The 27,442-nt window shown below is 37.6% G+C and overlaps 1 protein-coding gene across 1 annotated transcript in view; it reads right to left on the bottom strand.

Moving 5' to 3' along the window:
* Window positions 1–27,442, bottom strand: part of LRP1B (LDL receptor related protein 1B) — a 707,094-nt gene that overhangs the window by 30,050 nt on the left and 649,602 nt on the right. The window contains exons 77-85 of the mRNA XM_063307533.1: window positions 24,649–24,768; window positions 22,278–22,519; window positions 17,151–17,374; window positions 15,746–15,852; window positions 12,730–12,846; window positions 11,700–11,873; window positions 10,492–10,617; window positions 4,864–5,028; window positions 175–336 (exon numbers count right to left, since the gene is read on the bottom strand). Of these exons, the coding sequence (XP_063163603.1) occupies window positions 175–336; window positions 4,864–5,028; window positions 10,492–10,617; window positions 11,700–11,873; window positions 12,730–12,846; window positions 15,746–15,852; window positions 17,151–17,374; window positions 22,278–22,519; window positions 24,649–24,768 (1,437 nt within the window). The remainder of the gene's footprint in view (window positions 1–174; window positions 337–4,863; window positions 5,029–10,491; window positions 10,618–11,699; window positions 11,874–12,729; window positions 12,847–15,745; window positions 15,853–17,150; window positions 17,375–22,277; window positions 22,520–24,648; window positions 24,769–27,442) is intronic.

Genomic DNA, 27,442 nt, shown 5'->3' with positions numbered 1-27,442 from the left:
ATTCTGTTATTATATTTGTCTGATAAAAGGAACTTTTACTGTGACATCATTCTTAATTAAACAGTTTTGTTCTGGGTGTTTGTTGCCAAATGATTGTTTTTAAAAACTGAAAAATAGCAATTCAATTCTGATTTTCTGTTAATTATACTCCTTCATTTATTGTTCTGTACTTACAGTCCTGACATCTGTCCCCTGTATGTTCAGGCTGACATTGACAGTGGGGCTGATTTCCAGCAGTGACAGTGCAGGTTCCTCCATTCTGACAAAAATGATCACAGACTGTTTTATTGCAATTTGGACCTGTAAATCCCAGTGTACAACTGCATGCAGGTCTTCCTACAAGACAAAATGAAATATCTGGTAGGATAGGTCTACTTATGTGCACTTAAAAAAATACACCTTTCTGATTTCATATTTATAAGTTATAGAATACAGATAAATCAATCAGTATCACATGACATCTATAAATATTTTAAACACATATACAGGTAGTCCTCATTTTAGCAACCACATTTGGGACCAGCAACTTCATCGTTAAGCAAAGCGGTCGCTAAATGAAACCACAACTGGCTTATGATCTTACTTCAGCTTTCCTTTGCTTTACAGACCTGCAAAGTTTGTTACTGCGAGGATTGGTCATAAAGTTACCTTTTCATCACTGTCATAACTAATATAACTAATAACTGTTGCTAAATGAGGTAGTCACTTAATGAGGACTACCTGTAATTTGTTATAACAAAAAAATAAAATAAAATAAAATGGCTTATTTTGCTAAATATACAGAAACCATAGAAGATATACAGTATTTCTTTGTCAGAAACCATTATTTATTAATTTTTAATTGTAAGTGATTATTGTAAGATAATAAATTGTCCCTAGAACTCAAATGCAGTCTATTCCCTATCTGGAAGAACTGAAGTCATATTGTGTTCCAAACTTCCTAGAAGCTTTCTACTGCTATTCAGGATGTGGAGGAGACATTTTAGTCCTACTATACATTCCTCAGGTGCTGTGTAAATTTGTAAGAATCTGTTGTAGTGAGTGGGAGACCAGTCACTGGATATGTTCAAGCTGAGGCTGGGCAGTTTTCTGTAATGGATGTTTTAAATTGGATTCCTGTACTCATTGACTTAAATGTCCAACTCCATCATTCTACAATGAGCTTACTGATACTGAGCACATCTCCTAGTTATGTTGAAAGTTGTTTGGATTATGCCGGGCTGATACGTGCTTTATTGTTTATACTATATATTTTATCTATTTTACTGTAAGTTGCCTAGAGTCTGTGAGATGTGTATGTGAGATGGTGGTTATATAAATCAAATAAAAAATAATAATCATCCTCTTTGGGCATTGCCCACTGACTCTAATCAAATTAATTTATCTGTCAAAATATGCTTGGAATTTAATAAGAATTTATTTATTTATTTATTTATTTTTCAAATTTCTATCACCCCCCCCATCTCTCCTGAAAAGGGAAGTCTGGGTGGTTATAATACTATAGCCATAAATTAAATTGATTTTTATCTAAAGTTATATATTTGAAATGCATTTTTGACAATTAAGCAACTGTATTTTTTACAAACCCTCGATTTTGCTCTTTATAATTTCTTTAAAAAACTATTGATTTGTTTTGTTTGAAAATAGCTCATATTATTTTGAGCTTTAAGTTTTTCATGCATATGTTTTAATTAACTGATGATATTTTCTTTGTTCGGATATTATTTGTCACAGCACCTGATAAAAATGTACACATTTTAATTAAAGCTATCCAAAATCTACCTGCATAAGATCCACACTGGAATTTGCCAAAACACTTAACTATAAGTAAACTAATAGTGACTAAATCTACAGTTTGCCAGTGGAATTTCTTTAACTAATTAATATTTGTGTACAGATAATGAGAATCTAAAACTTAAAATTCTTTAACTCCTCATATAGCAAATAATCACAGTGCACTTAATTATTTTCCTATTATAATAATTAGTAATGCCAGTACTAGTAATATAATACAGTGTATTTATAGATCAATTTCCAACTTACAGGAAATCAAAGCACAGCACAACTTAAGTTAAGAAGAATATCACCCAATAATATCTAGGCATTGGAAATGACTCAAGATTGTAACACTAAACCTACTAATCAAATGTATTTAACATTTGAACATGTGCAGAAATAGGGTGTAGTAAAATTAAGTAGCTTTCATTGTAATGACGAGGATTGATCTGATAGTAGATGGTTTAAATAATCATTCTGCAATTTAATTTACATTTGATTGGGAAAGGTATTAGTAAGTAAATAGGTAAACAGGCTATTGAAGGAAAATTGTCATTATTAAAATTATATTATTCAGCTATATATCTATTTAATGCCATAATATAATCATTATTACATTATTACTAGTCCCATGCCTCTTCCCTTTTAATACCCATCCACTATCCACTTCAGAGTTAGGAGATCTAGCCTGTTGTATCAGCCCAAAGCTGATGTCCCTTTCTTTAAATGGATGATGGCTATCTATCACACTTACAGATAAGAGGCTGTAAAATAGTTCCATAATACTTCATTACTTGAACCTAATCTACAATTAGAATCACCTGCCAAAACACAGGAGCAGCATTGGAATGTTTTAACTGAAGTTCTACTATATATTCTTCCAACTTATTTACTTGATGTAGTAACTGCTATGGAGCAAGGAAGGTATTAAGATCTAAGCACCTATTTTATTTATTTATTTTTCAAATTTTATCACCATCCATCTTGTCATGAGCACTGATGGTGAGCAGGAAGGGGCCCCTATCCAGGGGGGAAAATGCATGTGTAGTAGCGAGAATTTGAGCAGCCATTCAAAGAGATGCAGAACAGACCCGCCTTGACTTTTGGGGTTTATCTGTATGAGTTTTCTCACGCTTCTTCAATTTGTTAGGATTTTCTGTTTAATGTAGCAGTAATAAAACACAAGAGACCTATTCCTTGTCTCAGCATGGTTCCTGCTTGTTAGGACATCAATCCTACCAAACTGAAGAAGTGTGAGAAAACACTTCTGTGTCTCTTTGAATGACAGCTCAAATTCTTGCTACTATGCATGCGTTTTCTCCCCTGGATAGGGGCCCCCTCCTGCTCACCATCAGTGCTCATGACAGACACAGAACAGACCTGCCTTGACTTTTGGGGTTTATCTGTATGGGTTTTCTCATGCTTCTTCAGTTTGGTAGGATTTACTGTCTAATGTAGCAGTAATAAAACACTAGAGGCTTATTCCTCGTCTCGGCGTGGTTCCTGCTTGTTAGGACACATCTTCCCTGAAAAGAGGGACCCTGTAGCACCTACTCTATAAATTGTAGCACCTACCCTAGGTAGCACCTATCTATATAGCTACAACAGTATAGTTATTGTCAATGGGTTGCATGTAATACTATCAGTCCCTAAAGCCAGATGGTTCATCAATACCTGAATAACAAGGCCTCCTTACTTGCCCAATTAGGTACAGCTTTGAGTGCAAATACTGTATCCAAATCCTTCTACACCATTTTTGAGGCCCAGCCAATAAAATTCCAGGATATCAATGAAATATTCTGTTGAAACCCTCACAATCGTTTAGTAAAGTGAGGGAGAATTCTCTTTTGGGCTGCATATATTTCGGTTCTTTTTAAAGATGATCTAAGGGTAGAACAGACCCAGTACATAAAATCAACTACTGACCTAGGCGTATTTTAGCTGTCAACTCCTTTCCTAGTCTACAACTAGTGACTAGTAAACTTTGCAGTTACTTCTCTACCTAAAAGATTAAAAGCTGCACCAAATATGGACAGGTCTTACAAAGGGTTTTTCAATAGTTAAGGGAAGGGTTCATCCCAACCACCTTTTGAAGATTCTCATCAGTTTATCTAACAGGCAATCATTCTTTGTTACAATTCTTTCCAAAAGCACTAATCTGTTGTAAAGAGCGATCTTTTCTATTTCTATTACAAGAGGCTGTACAGCTGCCCTCGTTTCTATTCAATGTTCAAATCTCCTGACATAGTTATTTGAATCCTGGAATCAAATATACCTTAAAAAGAACAGCAGTCTCATGTTATGTTTTAATGATAGTTTGACCACATTCAGTTTATATACAATCTCACTCTGCTGTTTTTTGTCTGCAATGAGTTGCTGAATAAGCCCGGTTAATCAGCTTCTAAGAAACCATTCTATGTATCTTGAATATTCTGAGACACAGTTGAAGAGAGGTAGAAACACCATATTGTTCTTCAAGATCAATATCTCAATTTTGTTATCTGAGGTGAGAGTTCCTTTAAAATTAGCTATACTGGCCACTCATGAGCCATTTGGCATTAATAGCAGGCCAACACGGAACATGGGAATATCAAATCAAAATAAAAATCATTATTATGGTCATTGACCACCATAAAATAATGTAGAACTAACTTATAAACTATGGAACAGGTATCTTGATTAGTATTATTGATACAGAACTATGCAAATATGTGGGAATATCTGTAAACCCCTTGGAAATTTCTCGAGCATATGGTTAGTAAGAGAAAAAATGGGGGTCTGAATTGCACTTCCTCTCTCAGATCTTCTGCCATATAAACCTTGATACTGGATGTGAGGTTTCTACACTCTCATGTTGCAAGGAAAATAAGGAAGCCATTCCTATGCAATTTTCTACATGTATCAATATTTTTTTTTCCAGTGGGAAAACCAAAACTCACATTGGTTTCAGTGCTTTATGCTTTAGTCAGTGATCCCAGAAATTTTCATGACTAATAGTAATGATATTACTATAGAATAACCATTTTCCATTTCCCACAATAAATAAATCCATAAATAAATAGAGAAAAAAATATTTTAAATATTTACCAAGAACTGAAGCTATGCATGTTCCTCCATTCTGACAATAATTGTTACAATGGTTAATTTCACATCTGTCCCCTGAATAACTTGGCCAACAATAACATCTTGGGTCACCTTTTTCATTTATAATACATCTCCCTCCATTTTCACAAGCCAGCTTACATGTGTCATCTGTACTTAAGATATAAACATAAAGATCATAATTTTATCATTGTTCATTCAAGAGATAAAATAAAATGAACCAGAATAACAAATTGCTAGCACAAAAGAATGTTAATGGATATTGCATCAATAGTAGCCATCCATGAATGTTTGCTGCTCATAATTCATATGAGCAACATGTTCAGCTGAATGTGTCATTGCAAGGCCTTGCTGCTAGTAGGGTTGTGCAAAGCACTCAACAGAGTAAGTCATACAGCACACTGGTGCAAACAAAACACTGTTCCTTGAAGCGCTGAAGTAGCAGTAACCTCGAGCAGCCTTGACATAGTTCCTTTGAAGCCTCTCCCAGGTATTCCGAATTAACATTTTGCATGCACAGATAACACTTCTACTGGGATCAGTGGCAAAGAGAAAGGGCTATGGAGGAACCTGCATGCAAAATGCTAAGAAAATTTACCAAGCTTTCCAGAGGACCCTGCTGTATTAAAGCTTTGAATATGAGTGCTTTCCTTGTGCCAACTTGCTTTGCAAATACTTTGCACAGATCTAATCTTAGTGTAACTGGTGTAGCAGATCTGTGCACTGATGTTGAACTAGAAAGTTGTAGCAGCATCATAACAAATGTAGATTTTCCAAAATTGATAGCGTCCAGATGTATTAGATATGCAACTCCCAAATGCCATATTAGTAGGAAGCTCTGGGAACTGCAGTCTGTCTTCGTCATTTTTGTGTCTTTATATTTCTATGTGGAAGTTTATGTGGTTATTGTTATCATTGTTATGATTAAATTGATTGGTTTTACCCTCACAGTGGATGTTTTCTTTATGTAGCCTATAAGCTGCTAAGAGTTGTTTGATTGCAGGACAGCAGAAATATAAAAAATAAAAGAATAGATAAATAAAAGCATTGAGAGGTGCTGATGTCTTTTAAAATATGTAAATTTAGTGGGAAGGAACTTCAGATCATCGAATACAATTTTTAGGTGGATTTAACTTTAAAAGCTAAGAGTTTAGAAGTCAAGTACTAATCAAAATTAATAACATTCTGCATTTTTTACAATATTCCAATGCATTCATATATTTAGACTTCAGACACTGAAGTACATATAATAATAGAGAATTTAGCATGATTCACCTTGTTTACTGCTACTGCAACAAAAATAAAAAGAGACAGGTCTTACATTCTTTTCTCTTTTTTTAAGATGGCGCCAAGTCAGCATGTGTATGTAGAGCGGGTACGATTTGTGTGAGGGTTTTAGTATGTTGTGGAGAGTTAGAGAACTGGAGATTTGGTCTGTTTGGTGGAGGAGTCTCTTGGGTTCGTCCTTCAATCGGAATGAATTGGACTGGTTTTCCATCTGGCCCATGCAGCTTTTAATTCTTGCTGGGCTGTTTGGCAGCTTGAAACAGGATTGTGTGTGGCCTCCAGGGCCCTTACCTGGATTTGCAGTGGGAGTGCAGCTTGGAGAGCCAGCCTGGGGGGCTTGGAGCCGGTGGAGGTGGCTGGATTGTAGAGCCGCCAGGAATGTGGATTGGCAGCCTCGCATGGGAAGTGCTTCAAGCCTTTTATATCAATTGGCAGCATGGCAGAGGGAAGGAAGCCAGCATCAAAGACAGAACAAGCCCCTGTTGCCCTGCAGGAGTGACTGTGTTGAGGGGCGAGGAGATGAGGAGGGTGAAGCTGCCTGCGTGAAGGCGAGGGATTTGCTGTGGCGGAAGCAGAGCTGGGCCAGGCTGGTTGCAATGGCTCTGCAGCTACAGCTCACCCACCCCTGCAGGCAGGCAGCCATTTCACCTCCTCCCTGGCTGAGAGTTGCTGATAGTTATCCACATGAACTGTTTCTAAGTGACAGTCATTGTAACCCAAGATGACCGATTGAAGAACTGATCAAAGGACTGTGATTAGAAGGGTTAGGCTTGTGCCCTGGATTCTGTCCCCTGTCTCTGGGTGAGAGCCAGGGAGGGGTTTGAATCACAGGGATTGTATAACTGGGCCCGAGCAGTCTGGTGAGAGGAGACTGGTTTATGGTAAGGAATGGTTGGTGTGGTGGATGGGGTTTAAGGAGGTGACCCTTAATTAACTTGAGGTGCTGAGTGCTAACATTGCAGAAGCACATAGGTATTAAGGAGTTCGTTGGGATTGTAGGTTGTTGTGAGGTGGGGGGTGCAGGCCTCGGCATGGATTTTGATAGACAGGGGAAGGGAAAGGTTTCTGAAGGGATGAGGGCAGGCTATAATATCCCAGTAGCGATAGGTAGAGGGAGAAATGGCAGGAGACGAGGGACAAGATTTGTATGTGGAAGGGGTCACAGGTATATTGTTCCTGTGGCACATTCCAGCCCCTCAAACTCACTCCCAGGTCCCAGTTGGCAGACTTTCAAGGTCCTGGGCTGTTGGCTGCTGCTACTGAAAGCCAGGTCAGTTTGTAATAAGGCCACCCTCATCCATGATTTGATTGTGGATGAGAAAGCTGACCTGGCTTGTATTACGGAGACCTGGCTGGGAGAGGAAGGGGGAGTCCCCCTTTTTGAAATGTGCCCAGCTGGTTACCAGGTGTGGCACCAGCCGAGACTCCAGGGTAGGGGCAGTGGGGTGGCGGTGGTCATCCGAGACACTTGGGAGGCATCCAGGGGCGCTGCTCCTCAGATTGCCAGGTGAGAGACCTTGTTTGTTAAGTTGGGCTCTAGGGATCAGTTGGGACTGTTGCTATTGTACCAGCCTCCCTATTGCGTAGCAACCTCCTTGCCTGAGCTCCTTGACTCCATAGCCGGGTTGGGGGTGGAGTGCCCCAGGCTTATGGTCTTGGGGGATTTCAACCTGCCTTCCTAGGGGGCGGGGGTGGAGATAGCTTGGGAGTTCATGGTTACCATGACAGCCATGGGCCTGTCCCAAGTAATCCAGGGCCCGACGCATAATGGTGGTCATTCACCTGACTTGGTTTTTCTGTCGGAGCAGTGGCAGAGTGCTCTGAAATTGGGGGAGATCTTGGTTTCTCCCCTGTCATGGTCAGATCACTGCCTGGTGAGCCTCCAGTTCTCTGGTGCCACCCCTCTCTGCAGGGAGGCTGGGCCTATTAGATCAGCCTGCCCCAGGTGACTGATGGACCCAATTGGGTTTCAGAGGGAGCTCGGGGTTGTTCCGGGAAGTCTGCTACTTGGTCCGACTGAGGCCTTGGTAGCTGCGTGGAATGAGGGAGCGGCCAGGGCCTTGGATCGGATCGCGCCTGAGCGGCCTCTCCATGCCCATGGCTCCCGCGGCTCCCCATGGTTTACAGGGGAGCTGAGGAGGCTTAAGAGGGCTAAGAGATGCCTGGTGCACTGCCGGCCGAAGACGGGGAGTGAAGACGACCAAACACAAGCTAGAGCCGCTATTAGAGCCTACCTTGTGGTGGTAAGGGCAGCGAAACGTGGTTATTCCTCTACCCTTATTGCATCTGCAGATAGCTGTCCGGCGGCCCTATTTCGGGTGACTCGGTCCCTCCTCGGAGGAACAATACCGAGCTTCAACTGCAGGGTCACTGTGAGGAATATGCTGTGCATCTAGCGGATAAAGTCGCTTGCATTTGCTCTACGTTGGACTCCAGCTTTAAGGCAGGGCCAGCGGAGGATATGGGAGCAAAGTCTGGCATGGTTATCTGGGGGACTTTGATCTGGTTGCACCTGAGGAAGTGGACAGGGCCCTCGCAGCTACTAGTTTGGCCACTTCTGTATTAGATCCGTGCCCTTCCTGGTTGGTCAAGCCTGCCCAGGAGGAGGCACGTGCTTGGGTCTGGTCAGTGGTTAATTCCTCTTTGAGAGAGGGGGTGCTCCCACCAACTCTTAAGGAGGCGGTGGTGCATCGTCTCCTCAAGGGGCCATCGTTTGACCCAACCAACCTGGACAGTTTTCATCCAGTCTCCAACCTCCTCTTTTTGGGGAAGGTTGTGGAGAGAGTGGTTGCGTGGCAGCTGCAGAGGATCCTGGATGAAGCGGATTATCTGGACCCTTTTCAGTCAGGGTTCAGGCCAGGTTATGGGACTGAGACGGCATTGATCACACTCTTAGATGACCTCTGGCGGGAGCGGGATGGGGGCAGTGCAACCATCCTTGCTCTTCTTGACATCTCAGCGGCCTTCAATACCATCAATCACGGTATCCTTCTGGACTGGCTTCAGGAGTTGTGGGTGGGCAGCACAGTGTTGTCCTGGTTCTCCTCCTTCTTCTGGAGTCAGTTCCAGTCAGTGTTGATAGGGGGGGGAAAGGTCGAGCCCATGTCCCCAACTCTGTGGGGTGCCTCAGGGCTCGGTTCTCTGCCCTCTCCTATTTAACATCTACATGAGACCATTGGGGGAGGTGATCCGATGGTTTGGGGTACGATACCATAAATATGCTGATGATACTCAGCTTTATATCTCTACCCCAGACCACCTGAGTGATGCCATAGATGTCTTGACCCAGTGCCTGGAGGCTGTAAGGGCCTGGATGGGGTGCAATGGGCTTCGACTCAACCCAAGCAAGACTGAGTGGCTTTGGGCTTGTGGGCCTCCCTGTGCTAAGGTTTTTCCACCTTTGGTCTTGGATGGGGTTGCACTGCCCCAGACAGACCCGGTGCGCAATCTGCGGGTCCTCATAGACTCACAGCTCCTGGTCAAAGAGCAGGTGGCAGCCATGGCTAGGAGGGCCTTTGCACACCTTTGGGTTGTGCATCAGCTGCACCCATTCCTAGACCGAGAGGCTTTGTTTACAGTCACTCATGCCCTTGTGACCTCCCATCTGGACTACTGTAATGCGCTCTACATGGGGCTGCCCTTGAAGAGCATTCGGAAGCTTCAACTGGTGCAGAATGCAGCTGCATGGATAGTAAATGGTGTTGGGTACTCGACACATGTAACATCAGTTCTATGTAAGCTGCACTGGTTCCCGATGTGCTTCCAGGTGCAATTCAAGGTTCTGGTTGTCACCTTTAAAGCCCTTCATGGCTTGGGGCCAGGTTACCTAAGGGACCGCCTTCTCCCAGTTGTTTCTGCCCATCCAATTCGATCTAGTAGGTTGGGTATGCTGCGGGTCCCATCAGCCAGGGAGTGTTGGTTGGCGGGAACTAGAAGTCGTGCCTTCTCTTCTGTAGCACCTGCCCTCTGGAACATTCTCTCTCCAGAAATTAGGATGTGCCTGACCCTGTTGGCCTTTCGTAAGGCCGTGAAGACCTGGCTTTGTGCCCGTGCCTGGGGCCTCAAGCATGTGGATGGTCCTGTCTCTTGGTTGTATTAACATTCATGCATTGCTTGCTTGGCAGCCATGTATATTTATTTTGTATTTATTTTATATTTTAACTGTTTTAATTGTAATTGTTTTAGTTGTTTTATTGGTTTATTATTGTAAGCCGCCCAGAGTCACTCGCTGAGATGGGCGGCTATAGAAATCAAATCAAATAAAGAAACAAACAAACAAACAAACAAATAAATAAATAAAATTCTTAAATAAATGTCAGTACCCACCTAACATGTTCAAATCATTGCATGTTCCATTAAACATTGACTTTCCTTCTGGACATATGCAAGCTGCACCTGAAGGATTGAGTAAACACAGGAACTCACAGGTAAACTGTAGACAAGGATTGAGTGCTATTGAAGGAGAAAAGAAAGAAGCATAACATGGATTATTTTTTCAAATAAATAATGAAATAAGAAGCAAAGTCCTTACAGCCATTAAGATTTAGCCCCAAGCCTGTCTCCCAATCCCATTAATACAAGGAAACAGAACAATGTAAGACATCTCCTGACCCTCTGTTTTCATGCACATGAATGGATTCTCACAAGTGGTAAGCAATCTGGTCTTATCAAGAATCACTACTTATAATCCTACATGGGTTTATGGGAGCTATAAACTCAAATATGAGAGCCAGTTTGGTGTAGTGCTTAAGGCATCAGGCTAGAAACTTACTATGGTCCTGCCTTAGGCATGAAGCCATCTGGATGACCTTGGGGCAGTCACTCCCTAGAAAAGAGGCAATGGAAAACCACTTCTGAAAGACCTTGCCAAGAAAATTGCAGGGGACTAGTCCAGGCAGTCACCAGGAATCAAAAAAATGACTCGAAGGCACAAAACCAAACAAAAAACTGAAACAAAACACCACCTCCCCCCTCAAATATCTATAGGGTATAAGGCTTCCATTTTATTTATTTGTTTGTTTATTTGTATACATATTTATATGGGGTCTACTCCACAGATCCTACATGGCTTATATTTGAAACCAAGAAAAACATACTGAAAAAAGCAATTAAAACAATTACAGTTAAAACAGTTAAAATATAAAATAAATACAAAAGAAAATATACCATACACCATGATATCACCTACTTCTTGACCCCTTCCCCTGACAAGGACTTGTCTCTAATTCAAGAGCACCTGCAGCTGTAAAGGTTCATTGGAAGAGAAGAGTCTTCACTGCCTTCCAAATGTTAGCAGGGAAGGGTTTATCATAATATTTTTTTCCTTCTCTTCCCCTTGTAACTACAAAAATGTCATTATTAGCCCAGTAAGAGGTCTCTATAATTTCTGTCCTAATCCTAATCCTATCCCAAGTCCCAGAAGTCTTATGTATAATGCAGGGAAGGAGTGAATCAATTATATATTTAGTTTATATACTATTTTGAATCTTAAAATATTTTTAAATGTTTTCCTGAAAGTAATAAAATATACTCACAGTGTGTTTGTTTGTAGCGATGTGAAATCAAGGCACTTTTTGTTTTATCAGTCTCCACGTTCAAATATTCTACAGTACCATGGCCAAATTTTTGCACTCTAAATGCACCATTCTTAGGTCCAGCTCCATATATATAGTTCTCAAAAATATCAATTCTATGAGGATGGAGTAAACCTTAAATAAATAAAAAGAGGTACACATTTCAGTTTAGATGTGCCCAAGTTATATATCTGTACCAGCATATAAACTAATGCTAGTATTTTTGTAGTGATATTTTGGTTTTATGAACAGCAACTGGAGTTATTAATTTACCAACTTTATTAAGTTGGCAAGAAAAATAAGGGATCCTGTGTGATCTTTCCACTTGAAATATGTATCCTTGCTACCCAGCAAGAGATCCAAATGAAGGTACTCACAATTGTTAATTATACTACAGGGTTCATCGTATAGTATTTTAAAGTTCAATACAACAAAAAGGAAAAGCAAATACTTTACACCTCTATTAATTTTATTTTCTCTTTCTCCAGAACAGGGAACTCATCATCAGAATGCATGCAGAATCTGAATAAGCTTTTGACATTACATAAAGTTTCATCAACTAAAATAATTCAAATAGGAAAGGTGTGAACTATTACCATTTTCTAATGCATATGCAGAAGCATCAAAAGATACTAAGGTGCTTTCTGTTTATCCTATAAGCCATACAGTAAAGCAGAATCCTTGTAGACTTGTACTGTTTGTTCTCTGACTACATTTTAATTGGAAAACTTATTTTTCCAGGAGAAAACCAGATCCTGGGGATATTTATGGATATACACACAAACCTATAGGCAGATTCACAATCCTCAGAAAACTTGCAAGTGATGGTGCAGACAGAATTAACTGGTCCCAAGATTTGCTAAAACAGAATACATTTTCAAGATGGAAATTCAACTGATTTACTTATACCAAGTTATAAACAATGTCCAGCATCTTACAATTGGTGTAAAAATGAAGTTCTGTAGAACATTTTGTTAAAATATATACTTACCTTGTTTGCTGCTAACACATATAACCAAATCAGATCCATCAAAAAGAACACTGCCAATTACTGATAATTCAAAATCAGCCCAGAACAAGCGTTGACTGAAGTTATCAACCACAAGACCTGTAAACATAAGACTTCTTCAACATATTTATTAAGAACTTGAATGTAAAAATTTGCATAAGAAAAATCATCTCCTAGTCCTAGAATTTTTTTTACGTAACTATACAAAACAAAAGGCAAGATGTAATTCTAGAAGTATGCTTCTAGATTTGGATTTCTCCATATGAACAGTGTAGTTCATGCTATGAGTTAGTCCTAACATGCAGAAAATTATGTAAGCTTTGACTTATCTAAATCTATCCTTACAGAAAGAACGGCAAGAACAGTGGCTGCAGTGTTTGTGCATGCACGTGTTGTACATAAAAAACACTTTATGCAAAAGTCCCTGAAAGAGAACCCTGGTATAATCCAGGGACTGCCTATACATTAGTATGTAGTTGGATGTTACAGTATTAATGGAATAAAAGAGGACTGAAATTAGGGATGAGGATAAATTTGAAGGAAATCCAGCCAATTCACACTTCCCAAACTGTATATATAAACCAAAAGATACTTATGTTTCAGACTGATGCAGTTCCCAGTTGCAAAAAATATACCAAAAACTACATATATCAGAGAAAAGTATGTAGAAATACATGGGGGAAACCACTTTCAATCACACATAATAGGAAAAGAATGTAGAAAAATACAGATATAAAATGGAGACAAAAATTAAGAGATGCTATGGTAGAAAATGTATGTAAAAGAGATGAAAATTAAAATGCAAACATTTTCAAGCATATTTTTTTTTTAAAAAATCACCAGTATAAAATGCAATGAGATGGAATGAACTTAAAGACGAAAAAATGTGAAATGAGAAAAATCACACTTATCACATTCACCTATCTAACTAAACTAGCTACAAATTTATAAAGTAAATCTACTGTAAGGCTTCATAAAACCAGTATAGGATATAAGCAACTAAATGAAGATATACCCAGAACCAATGAATTGATTGTAATAGTATTATTGCATTCCTATATTTTGTCTGCTCACAACAAAGTGTTTCACTATTGTATTGATTTCACATTCAACATTAGTTTCAGTGGAATCAATGTACATACTCCAAAGTAAAAATTTGTTTATAATGGGTATTACTGAATTCTAAAACAGACTAAGATTGGCTGTGCTTTAGATTTGATTTTCACTTCAGAACAGGCACAAACATTACAGCTATCCACAGTTCTTTAAAGCAGCCCCAACTTTTCCCAGGATCAGTGCAGAGCCTTAATTTAGACTTTGGTCAAACTTTGACAAAAAGACATTTGTCAAAAAAACCCTGTAATACAGAGTTTGCTCAGAGTTCTGAAATCTGCCACTGCTTTTTTAATTTGATTCATACACTCTAAATAATAGATAAAACTGTATGTCAATGCTAAGAGTACTTATATATGCAAGTAAGAATAATAATAATTGCTATTAACAACTGTAGTACATAAGGGCAAAGACAGAAACAATATCATATTGTATTAGTCATTCTTGCTTCTCAGATGGATTCAAAGCACAATCTTCTTTCATTGCTTGCTCTGCTAAAGTCTCCAATATTTTCCTATTTCCCAGTATTCCTTTCTGTACCAAAAAAGCCTACCTCTGTTTAGTATTCTAGAGCAAAAATATCACAGATATACTGTATTTAGGATGTGCACATATTTAATATACATTTCCTATAATGTAAGTATAAATGTACATACAAAAGACTTAGTTTTTCATGTCATTTTCTTAAAGTTCATGTTTATATTTCTTGTGTAAACGTTTATATGTTATATAAATTTGTATGACGAACATAAAGATTGTTATGTTAACTCTGTTCTATTGTAAAAAAAATATTTCCTAATAAAATTCCAGTTTAAGCATGGCTTCATGCTTTATAAATGTTAGGATTATGTCACACTGAAGAACATTGTTTACAGATAAGAATGATATGAATGCATTCTTTCCCACATTGTCCTTCTTTTTTCTTCTTAGAAATATGTGGAGATATTTGCTAACCCATACATAATAACTATCAATGATGTGATTGAATAAAATATTAATATGAAGTTATCTGTACAAAATACAAACAATGTGAATGCTATTGATTTATTTGTATGCTGCCCATTCTGTCAGAAAAGCAGCAGTTATGTAATGTGCCTTACCAACCTGTAGGTTTTGCAAGGAAATATCACATGATCAATTTGCTTATTTAATTTATATTAAAAGCTGTAAATAATAAAATATTTGAAATACAGTATAAAAAGATGTAATGATCTAGTACAGCTTTAACTATTTGTCATTGTATATGGAATTTTTTAAAAAATGTTTCTTTTGCAATCAGAGTAGTCTGGTACAAACCACAATGATGGAAACAGGATGAGGTGTTCATTGCCCAACCTTTTATACTGGATCCCAACATTGGATGGAAGTATGAAAGTCATGCAGTTTGTGTCACAACATTGTGACACACATTTCTTTCTTTCTTTCTTTCTTTCTTTCTTTCTTTCTTTCTTTCTTTCTTTCTTTCTTTCTTTCTTTCTTATTAATTAGATTTATATGGCTGCCTATCTTAAAATGCAACTCTGGGTGGTTCATTTTGTCATTTGCCCCACTTGCCCCCCTGCAGACACCTATGACTGAATTAATAAGAATCAAAAAACAAGTACTGAAGGTTGTATATAACAAGGATAAATTATCCTAAAAGTACAATCTGGATCTGACATTTGAACAACAGAAAATAATTCTGTACAAAATACATATTTGCAACATCATAAAGGGAAAAAAAATAGAAAGAAGTCATCCTGTGCAGCACATATAAAACTATTGAACAATACAAAAAACACAGAATCAGGATTATTTCTAGCTTGCAATATAGCACAGAATGACTTAATTGTTTAAGCTGAAATGGAATGCATTAATATATATTATTATTGAAATTTAGCTGTACCTGTTGGTCTTTGTAAATTTTTTTGTACTATTGTCCTTCTCAAAGTACCATCCATTGCTGCTTCTTCTATATGAGAACGGTCTCCAATTACAGTCCAATACATCATGCTGGAAATCCCAAACACAAACCACATAGTACTATTCCATTATGCTTGACACAAGGAGCCTGCTGCTATTTATCAGTTTATTCATTTCATAATGCTTCTGTGAACTCACAAGGCTACCAATCTTTTATTTTGAAACCAGGGCACTATATTCCATGAACCAAAATGAAAAACTAATGAGAATAAGGCCCAGACATAAACCCTAGACCATAGAAGTGGTAGCTTGCCATGGGCTATTTTATGTCTCTGGTTAATTCTGGACAGGCTATAAAGTTCTTACAAGTATTCATTTGTATCTTGTATTCATTACAAGAACATGCTATTCTGATGGTAGCATCAGAAGATTATGAGTCCCCACAGCCCCTGGTCAGACACATTCAGCATAGGACTGACATGTGAAGTCAAGACAGTCTTTAGGAAGCCTGGCTAGTTACCACTGTTATGGACGCACAATAATGAGCCAGCTGCCATTCTATCCGCATGCCACTTTGTAATATCCTCTGGTAAAGGCCAGGGATTCCTTCTTCTGAAATTGCCAGTTAGTGGTGTCTTCATAACATAGATCTATTTTTGTCTTGGTCCCTGAATTTAAACATTTATCTGAGAAGTCTCACACATTTTTCCAAGGCGTAGGGCACAATTCTATTGAGCTATGGTTTATTTTGTTTCTAAATAGCTGCTGCTAGCCATCCTCTGAACTGTAATAAAATCTGGAAGTTCAAGGCAGTCTAGATGCAATCAGGCTCAAATGTAATGAGTACTGAAAATGGAATATATGATAGGGGACTATATCAGTTTTGTGACAGAGCTAACTGCAGTTACTGCAGGCTTTGCAGTGGTCTTTACTCTGACTTTGACCAATGCCCTTTCAGGAAAGATCTATGACTCTGGCCTCCAAACAACTTTTCAGTGCTCTTCTACACATTATTTTCTGTGTTAAATACGTTTGTTTCAGGCCTGCACATATTCTTTTTTCTGCTTTGTACCAGGGTCCATAGGATTAAACTGGCTATTATTTAAAGAAAAATATTAAAGCCACTCTCACTGATCTCATGACTAGGGACTAACCTGTAGTGACTCCAATCTTTAGAATTTTGAGTAACTTTAAATTGAGAATTTGTGTGTATCTGGTCAACCAATAAAGGAGCAGACAAGAAAAGGCTAATTTCCTTTTCTGTGAAAAGCAGGAAAGCAAGCAAACACAGAAGCTGTGTCATTCCAAAGGAGGAGGAATGGTTTTTCAGAGGCACTTGTACTATACAATGCTTTACATAATGCCTATCATATTATTAAACAACATACCCTTTCAGAGGATTTACAGCAATTGCATATGGTTCTCCTGCCATATTTGTAAGAAGTCTTGTGCAGTTTGGTCCATTTATCTGTCCCACATTGATGGAGTATCTTAAACTTGTCCAGTGAGTTGTATAATAACTAAACCAATGCATTCTGGAATGATCAGTCCAATAAATGTTTCCAGCTATCCAGTCAACTGCAATGTCTCTAGGGCGTTTGAATTCAGGACACTAGAAAGAAATTAAAAAAAAAAACCCAGATTTTTAAAGTTACACTGCTATATATTTACTTGATCTGGTTTGTCTATAAAGAAACCTAGCATTTTAAAACTGAGCTTGAAAGAACATGTAAAGTATAAATATTGGTATATTTTAACATTTTGAATTCAAATTTGTACGTCTCCAAAAATAGTCAGACATGATTCCACTTTATGCTTCATGGACTGCCACAATTGCTTTGCATACTACAGTATATTGTTGCCTTCCATATAGCTTTTTAGCCATTAAAGTTTGCAATAGACATTTCATAGTTTGTTGATGGGTATGTATAACAAAGGATAGCTATAAAGGGGTCATATAGTAGCAATGTTACAAATAGGAATTGCAGTATCAGTTGACAGTGTTAGCAAAACAGGTGAAAAGACTCAGTAAGATGTTTGTAGCTTTCTAGGAGATAGCTTAGCTTTATTCAACGGTAAGAGCATTGTACTGGAGCATAATTTGGGAATCCCTACATTCCTATCCAACATAGAAGAACTGTATACAAAAGCATGCAAGGTAACTAATGTCAGGAATGAGAAATCAACACAAGTTCAGCTCTCTTACTATTACTCACTATTAAGTATTCTGCAAGCCCATTTTCTCTTCCAGGACAAATTTTGACCCAATTAAAGGATTATGGATATATATACATACAGATACACACACACGCTACTAAAACCTCATTGTGTTTGTTTGTTTGTCTGTTTGTACTGTCAAGTTAGCCTAAACGGTGCATTATACTGCAACCATTTTTGAATCAAAAAATCCACTAACATTAAAAAAATGTGTAAAAAATATCTGGGACCCATTACTCCTGTGGAATTGAAATTTCCATGATGTTCAGGCAAGTTTTATTTGCAAAGTTGTGGCAGTTGCAACATCCCCACAGTCATGTGATCATGATTTCCAACGCCCCGTCAGCCTCCCACAAGCAAAGTCAATGGGGAAGCTGGCAGGAAGCCAGAAGTCACTCCTGCTCCCACTGCTTTTTTGCCTGCCCATAGTTATTCTGTTTAGGTAAGTAAACATTGACGTATTATTGAACTTAATTTGCCACTACAATTATTTTTCTATTTATGATATATACTCTTCTGAGATGATCAAGGGACCATTTAGCATTACGGTAAAAAAAATATGGTCAGCCTAAAATTTAACGTTCATTCTGGTCACATCAGACTACAATACCTTTCTCTCAAAGGATGATACAATGGGTCACAGGGTTGTCTAGTATGTACGTATGTATGTGTGTCTGTGTGAGTGTATACACACACACACACACAGAGCTGAATTATTATCCAACCATTGTTAGCTTTATTTAGCTTGTCAAAATATCTGCATATTTGCTGGGTTTGATGATAAGACTTAGCATACATTAAGTCTGTATCCCCAAACATTCCTGAGAATGTTATTCTGTATTTTATAGGTATACATCCTGTGCAGTGGGCCAGCTAGTATTATTATACTGACTATTTAATAAACTGGGGGGGAAAAATCAGAATTACACTGTTGCAATCAGAATAACAAAATATACATTGATGACATTTGCAGAATTTCTTTCCTAACTTCAAAAGTCAAGTCAATCTATAGATGCTATTGTATGCTATGAAGTGACTAGGAGGATATGCATTAGTTCATTTTATATATACATTTAATCCTTCAAAAATAATAAAAACCCAGCTTCTGCCATTTAAAGAAAAACTCAATTTCAATATTCTCAAAACAGTATTACTTTGAAACCATTATGAGTGCCATGACATTTATTCACAGAAATGAAATACTCTTTCTAAACTAATGTATGAGCTCTTTTTGTTTTTCTTCTGAAGGAGGGAATCAGCTGTTCTGCTATGTTTAAAAATGTTTTAAGGTAAAGGAAACAAAAAAGAAATTATTTCATTTCACATTTATTGTGATGAAAAAAATTGTTTTTAAAAAAATCAGCTGCACTTAGGGTTAGTTCTAATACAAAGTCTACAAACAGTAATGGCAGTCTGTTGTAACTTTGATATCCTAATGATCTTCTTTTGTGTAAAAAAAAAAAAAAAAACCTCTCCTGGGAATGTTTGATCAAGGGCTAAGCCATGATCAAACATTCATAAAGAAAGAAATTAGAGAAGAAATTTTGGATGGATGTACTGAAGCCAAGAAAGAAGAGTTTGATCTGGGTGTTACATTGGGTAAAAAGAGACTTTGAGGCTTCAGGGAAGATGCTACTTGTCTGTCAAGGAGTTTCAGCAGACAGAAGTCAGACCTCACAGAAAGATTGAATGATGTAGTTGTGTGGGGTGCAGGAGGCTGGTTCCAAGAGGTTATCTCCACCACTTCCGTGCTCCGGGGAGTGACTTGGGCTGAAGCTTTGGAGAGTTGGGGAGGAGGCCTGTCTTGTTACTGGCATCTGTGTTGTCGTATTGTTTGGGGGTGAAGGGGATCCTAAAGCTGTAGATCTGTCATTCACATTTTTTGTTGTCTCTGAGGTGGGGAGATAGCAGTCAATCTTCATCTGTTTCTCTGCTTTATTGGATTAATGGGCCCCAGTTTCATTACTGGGGCTGGTCTGGGTCCTTTTCTTGCCTCTGGATGGCATTTTTGAGTTGTAGGGCAAAGTCAGAAGGGGTGAGGCCAGGAGCTTAGTTCGGGAGCTGCTAGCTTGTCACCATCTTGGCTCATCTTCCAGATATACGTGTTTGTATGTGTGTGTGTGTGTGTGTGTGTGTGTGTGTATGCATGCATGCATACATACATACATACATACATACTTTTATATTATTCTTTAGATTTTAATGCTTTTTACTGACTGTACCCCATCCTCCCTATGTTGGTCTTTGACCGTAATAAAGATTTGATTTGATTTGTCTGTCAAGGAACTGTATGGATTAACAATAGAATCTACACGCCTTCATTTACAACAATATATTAAAAGTAGGTAGTTGCCCTATGCTGCTTAAAACAAAATGCAATTATTTCGTGCTATAATGGAAATAAAAAGGGGAGAGCTCATACTGTGCGACAAAAACACTAGACACAATGGAGAAAAATTGATAAACACAATCTAAATAAATATATATTTCATCTACAATGCAGTTGTTTAAAACAATAAGTTAAGAACTAATGAATCTCCAGAATTTTAGATCTATATTATACTGAAACGGAGGTACCCCTTCTGCTGTACAGTAGAGGCCCTTCACTATCCATAGAAAAGTAAACTTTACAGGCAACATGGGACAGAAAGAAGTCACCTGGGGCTTACCAGATTTAAATACCTTTCCCGAGCAGCAATCTTTCTCCAGTTTTAAAATATAAAATATATAGTATTCTTAAATTTGCTATTCTTATATTATTAAATATAAATTACTAGAAATATATGTGTTGATATACAAATAATACATAGAAAACAATAACATTTGCTTCAATGTCTACTATTATTATTTTTATTTTGAAGCTACAATTTAATTTATAAGTATGTGCCATAAACAGAATATAGGATAAATATTTCAAAACTGATGTACTACTAGCTTAAATTATAGTCACTTTATTTTGGGGGGTTGTACTAAATGGCCAAATCTTATTAATTTGAGCAATCATTTATTTATGCATATTTGTGCATGTGTGTGTACATGGGTGTACAAGTGTATCATGTTTTTCTTAATAATCATCAAAACAGTATACAAAAATTAAAATGAACTACAAAAGTTTTAAGCAATAGAGTGTTAAAATAATTATGCTAGTCCAAAACTTTTGTTCATCATCATCATCATCATCATCATCATCATCAATTCATGTGCGATGAAAGTAAAATAGAAAATGAAAAATACCAAATTTCACAAAAATCCACATAGGATAAAGAGAGGATAGGTTCATGTTTATCTTTTTAAATCTCTGAGATGTCTACAGTTCTGTGCATGCACACACACCCACACAAATACTTCATACAGTTTTCTCATACAAGCCAGAAGAACTCAGAATGCTCAAAAGACATTATAGAAATTACTTCAGGGAATGATATGTGTGCTTCAGAAGACCTGCACTAATAGGTTTTTTCTAACTTTTGAAAAAAACTGGTGCAGTGTGTACTGAGTGGCCTAGCTGCAGCAGTTGCACCAGCTGACCCTTCCTTAAAGAGAATTGTAGAGTCCTTGATGCTCTCTGAGCTTGGTTGTTTGATTGCAGACGTTTGATTGCAGACAATGATGATGTTACCTAGTTGGTTAATGAAATGTCTGCAATCAAACAACCAAGCTCAGAGAGCACCAAGGACTCCACAGTTCAACCCTGAGCTACAGTACATATATTCTCTTCTTAAAGAGAATACATTCCAACAAGTTCTTTGTGATATATTCAGGGCATGGATAATTGGCCAAATCAGGACATTGCTAATTAACAATAACACAATAATAAACCTCATTAAAGCTGAGAACTATTAACATCTATAATGTTGTTTCTTGCCATCTATTTAGCAGATATTTGGATATACAAAGAAATAAAACGCTGATATCATGTACTTGAATTTTAGCAACAAATAAGTGTCCCCACAGTGGCTCATTTTAAAGGCACTAAATATATCTTCTCTTTGGTCACAACCTATCTAACTTCAACATGTGTAGATATTTTTATTCTTAAGGTGATTGTAATTTTGAACAAGTTCACACTGAAGAAGACACTCTTTTATCACAGTAAAAATCAAGTCCAGGAACAAAACAACACATACCTTCATATTATTGTTAATTTATGCTGAGTTACTATGGTTTACAAGGACAAAGAATTGAAATTCTAAGTTATCTGGAACTTTTTATATTTGGAAATTGTCAATTTAAGAAAGAAGAGGAAAAAGAATTCCAAAATAAAAATAAGCAAATATATATCAGTATAGTTGACTTACTATCACACCGCTATTGCTTTGTCTTCTTTCTCCCCCATTGACCTTTTTATAGAAAATGCCTCCTGGATTAAATTGAGTACTCCAAATAATAATTTCCCCTTGATAATACAGATCCATTCCAGTTATTCTTGAGTTATGTTCAATGTGTGTAATCTGTTGATGAACATCACTGTAGTTGAATGGATATACAAAACCCAGGATATCAGTGTCATTAGCAATGTAGAGAACTTGATCTTCAGAGCCTGGAGATTATTGTAATGAAATACAAAAATAAAGTAAATTTCAACTACTAAAAAGAAATGAAATTCATGTATTTTAATGTTTTATATTTATACGGGTTATCTTTTTTATTGATTTCTATTGTAATCCACATCCTACTTATCTTTGGATATTTTAAAATTCTACTGTATTCAATGGGGATAATTCCAGGTTATGTAGAATATGGAATGAAACCTTATGATAATTCCGAATTTAATTGAATTTATTTAACCAACATGTACATTGCTTTTCTCTCTGAAATAATAATATACACTGGAACACATTCTCCTTTAAATTATTGCTTCCTGTATCTGTTTAAAAAAAGTGTAGGACAAAGTTTTATTTATTATTACACTGTTTATGGGTTTTTTTTTTCTATTTTCAAAATTTATTGAAATATTAGATCCCTTATTGGAGTGGGAAGCATATAGTCCTAGTCCTAATTGCAAGACTTGTTACAGAAAGTTGTCTTGGCATGAGGTCTGTAGGATTGCTTCTTGTCCCCTATGCTCTTTGGCATATTGCAGAACTATTTTATGAGATTATTGGGAATTCTGAGAGAGTCTCATCAACAGAATTTTATTTCACCTTATCATATGAGCTTTGTTATTAAAACATTGATATGATAGTCAATCAATTGAAGCTCAGTCCCAAAATGGTTGTAAGTTTATGAATTTAAAAGTTGCTGCTTCTTTTGAGAGAGACTGTGTACTGTTATCCATGCCATGATAACATTTCATCTGAAATCATGTAATCCTTACAGATTTCTCTGTGGAAATTTTCAGGAAACTATAGCTATCAAGTTGGCATATTTTAATCACTTCTTGCAAATTTAAAAAAATAATTTTTAGAATTGCTTGCTAGATTTTTAGTCAAATTAAGAGTATTATTGTTCATTTTCAGAAATACTTGGGACTATATCTAAGAAGGAGCAATCTTAGACCACACTGTTGGACTATCATTGTTTCCTTCTACTCAGAGAAGCAGCTAGAAAAACTGAGAAGACATTAATTTCAGATGACTTCAGATGTTCTCCCTAGACAAGTCCATTTTATGCCAACATTATTTATTTTCAAATACCAGGCATTATACTTTATTTTCAGGCATTTTTTAAAATTGGTCAGTGATTTTAAGTTATTGGCTACTTGTTGTTTCATATTTTACAGTTCTACTATTTTATTTGTGTATATTGCTGTGGAACCACCACTAATGAAGGGCACTGCAGAATGTTTTACAAATAAATAATAGAAAGCACATGGAGGCCATACAATTTTATTATCTAAAAGTGCAAATTTTATATATAAACATTAAAAATCCAATTAAGTTTCCATCAGAGTTACATCTCTAGAATCAAGGTATTAGTGTATTTAAGGAAAGGGTTGGGATCCTGATGTACTGTTCTGAGAAATGGCTCCTTCTATTCAGAGAAAATAGTCCAGTACAATCAATAGAGGCAGGAGAAGTGAGTGAGACCATTTTCCAAACTGATCATATGGTACAAATCAAGAAGTACAAACAAATTACATTTTAAGTTATTCTTTGTAATAATTAAATGAGTGTAATAAATGCAACATTTAATGTGCATTAACAACATTCAGGTGCATAAGCAATTATTCCTCTTAAAAAGGGAACTGCAAAATTTATATTTCATGTCTTTAGGGCTTTCAGTTTGAAATAGGAACCTGAGGAAAAACTTTCTCCATGTGGTTCTTTTTCGAACAGAAGATGCACAGGGCATGTACACACATGGCATACTGATAAGGCTTAATAATGCTTTGCTCCCCCCCCCCCACACACCCCAGTCCAAGACAAGCATGCCATGCAGTGAAACAATGCACTACCGTGGTCAGAAATGGGGGACATCTCTTCATATTTTCCATCATATTCAGGACTGTGAAACATTTCAAACCAGATAATAAATGAAATGGTTTGGCATCAGAAGCTCACCAATTACTATATTGCTTTGTTTCCAGTTAAGGGACAGGAACAGAAGAGTAACACTTTTCCATCATGTCCTATTGAGTTCCTACTGTACATAAGCACAGTGCCCTTGTGCATGAAAGGGTCATGACTACTCTGTGCGCTAGCATCATAAATTATTTTGTCAGCTTACCTTTTGCAATGCAGCTACTGTTTCTTTCTTTATAGTTCTTTTCACAAGTACATTTATATGACCCTTTTACATTGATACAAAGTTGGGAGCAGATGCCAAATATCAGACATTCATTGATATCTAGAAAAAAAAAATAGGTATGATTTTTTTTCAATTCAGAGCAAGCTACTGCAAAAGGATGGGGCAGATGATATTAAAACTGAGGAACAAACTTAACATAGTTCAAAACAATTTATAAACAATATTTTAATAGTGAAAAGCAGGGGTACAGAAAGTGCAGCCTAGGAACCTGCAGCATTACTTTTGTAAGACCCAGAGCTGTCTACAGTGGGTTGGGTAAAAAATGTGGGACTCTGCACAATATCTGTAAAGCATCTTGAAACTCTGAAGTCCTCTCTTAAATTGGGATTGGGCTACGGCCCTGGATCTGACATAGTACAAAGCCTGGTGTGCTGTTGAGCTAATATAAGCTGTGCAATCCTGGTTTAAATTATCATAGCAATAGGTACACATAGGATCCCAGGCTTCTTCAAAATGATGAAAGCAGTATTGCATTGTCATTATGCAAGCTCCACAGCTTTTCTATATTGGTATGACATCATACCACACATACAAAAGGGGCAGAGCTTGAGTTGTGATGGCACAACACTGCTTTTATCATTTCCCCTTCTTAATGCTCCACAGACACCTCTGATCATAGGTATAAATATAACCTGCAGGCTTTATCTTTGATCCCTAAAACAGTATAATCAGCAAAACATTTCAGCATTTTCAAATTTCCTGAATTCTAGCCAACCAAATATTAAAAATATTTTAACCAAGCATGAACCCAAATTATAATTTTCATCAGATTAATTATAAATTCCATCAGAAACCAAGAGCACATTTGATATAGACTGGTAAAATAATGTGAAATGATTCCCAAAGAAACTGCAGATCTGAAATGTTCACACTTAAAGTACAGTACATATCAAAAAGAGCAATGTATAATGGAAAATGATTAGAAATAAATTATTTGAACCTTACATGAATGCAACCATGGAAATTCTCTGCTATTCATTAAAGCAATTCCCCTTTTTCCAGGCTTCTGTGCTTCAAGAAGCTGTTTCATTATACTTAATATAACTCTGAAAGCCGCCACACTTTTTTTCAGATTGACAACTAAGCCTAGTGGTGGGGGGAGGGACTGCTTTAATGGATAGCAGAGAGGTGCTGTGCTTCTGTAAGATATGAAACATGAGTTCGGAATCATTTTTGAACCATGCAGAGTATCAGCGAAGGTATAAATTAACAATGTTTTGAATGATCATCTTGTTGTTGTTTATTCGTTTAGTCGCTTCCGACTCTTCGTGACTTCATGGACCAGCCCACGCCAGAGCTTCCTGTCGGTCGTCAACACCCCTAGCTCCCCCAGGGACGAGTCCGTCACCTCTAGAATATCATCCATCCATCTTGCCCTTGGTCGGCCCCTCTTCCTTTTGCCTTCCACTCTCCCTAGCATCAGCATCTTCTCCAGGGTGTCCTGTCTTCTCATTATGTGGCCAAAGTATTTCAGTTTTGCCTTTAATATCATTCCCTCAAGTGAGCAGTCTGGCTTTATTTCCTGGAGGATGGACTGGTTTGATCTTCTGGCAGTCCAAGGCACTCTCAGAATTTTCCTCCAACACCACAGTTCAAAAGCATCGATCTTCCTTCGCTCAGCCTTCCTTATGGTCCAGCTCTCGCAGCCATATGTTACTACAGGGAACACCATTGCTTTAACTGTGGGCCTTTGTTGTCAGTGTGATGTCTCTGCTCTTAACTATTTTATCGAGATTTGTCATTGCTCTTCTCCCAAGGATTAAGCGTCTTCTGATTTCCTGACTGCAGTCAGCATCTGCAGTAATCTTTGCACCTAGGAATACAAAGTCTTTCACTGCTTCTACATTTTCTCCCTCTATTTGCCAGTTATCAATCAAGCTGGTTGCCATAATCTTGGTTTTTTTGAGGTTTAGCTGCAAGCCAGCTTTTGCACTTTCTTCTTTCACCTTCATCATAAGGCTCCTCAGTTCCTCTTCGCTTTCAGCCATCAAAGTGGTATCATCTGCATATCTGAGATTGTTAATGTTTCTTCCAGAGATTTTAACTCCAGCCTTGGATTCCTCAAGCCCAGCTTGTCGCATGATGTGTTCTGCATACAAGTTGAATAGGTAGGGTGAGAGTATACAGCCCTGCCGTACTCCTTTCCCAATCTTAAACCAGTCCGTTGTTCCATGGTCTGTTCTTACTGTTGCTACTTGGTCATTATACAGATTCTTCAGGAGGCATACAAGATGACTTGGTATCCCCATACCGCTAAGAACTTGACACAATTTGTTATGGTCCACACAGTCAAAGGCTTTAGAATAGTCAATAAAACAGAAATAGATGTTTTTCTGAAACTCCCTGGCTTTTTCCATTATCCAGTGGATATTGGCAATTTGGTCTCTAGTTCCTCTGCCTTTTCTAAACCCAGCTTGTACATCTGGCAATTCTCGCTCCATGAATTGCTGAAGTCTACCTTGCAGGATCTTGAGCATTACCTTACTGGCATGTGAAATGAGTGCCACTGTTCAATAGTTTGAACATTCTTTAGTGTTTCCCTTTTTTGGTATGGGGATATAAGTTGATTTTTTCCAATCTGATGGCCATTCTTGTGTTTTCCAAATTTGCTGGCATATAGCATGCATTACCTTGACAGCATCATCTTGCAAGATTTTGAACAGTTCAGCTGGGATGCCGTCATCTCCTGCTGCCTTGTTATTAGCAATGCTTC

Source organism: Candoia aspera, chromosome 1 (assembly GCF_035149785.1).
Source record: "Candoia aspera isolate rCanAsp1 chromosome 1, rCanAsp1.hap2, whole genome shotgun sequence".
Classification (NCBI taxonomy): domain Eukaryota; kingdom Metazoa; phylum Chordata; class Lepidosauria; order Squamata; family Boidae; genus Candoia; species Candoia aspera.
The sequence above is the reverse complement of the archived record's forward strand: the minus strand, read 5'-3'. Positions and strand labels throughout refer to the sequence as shown.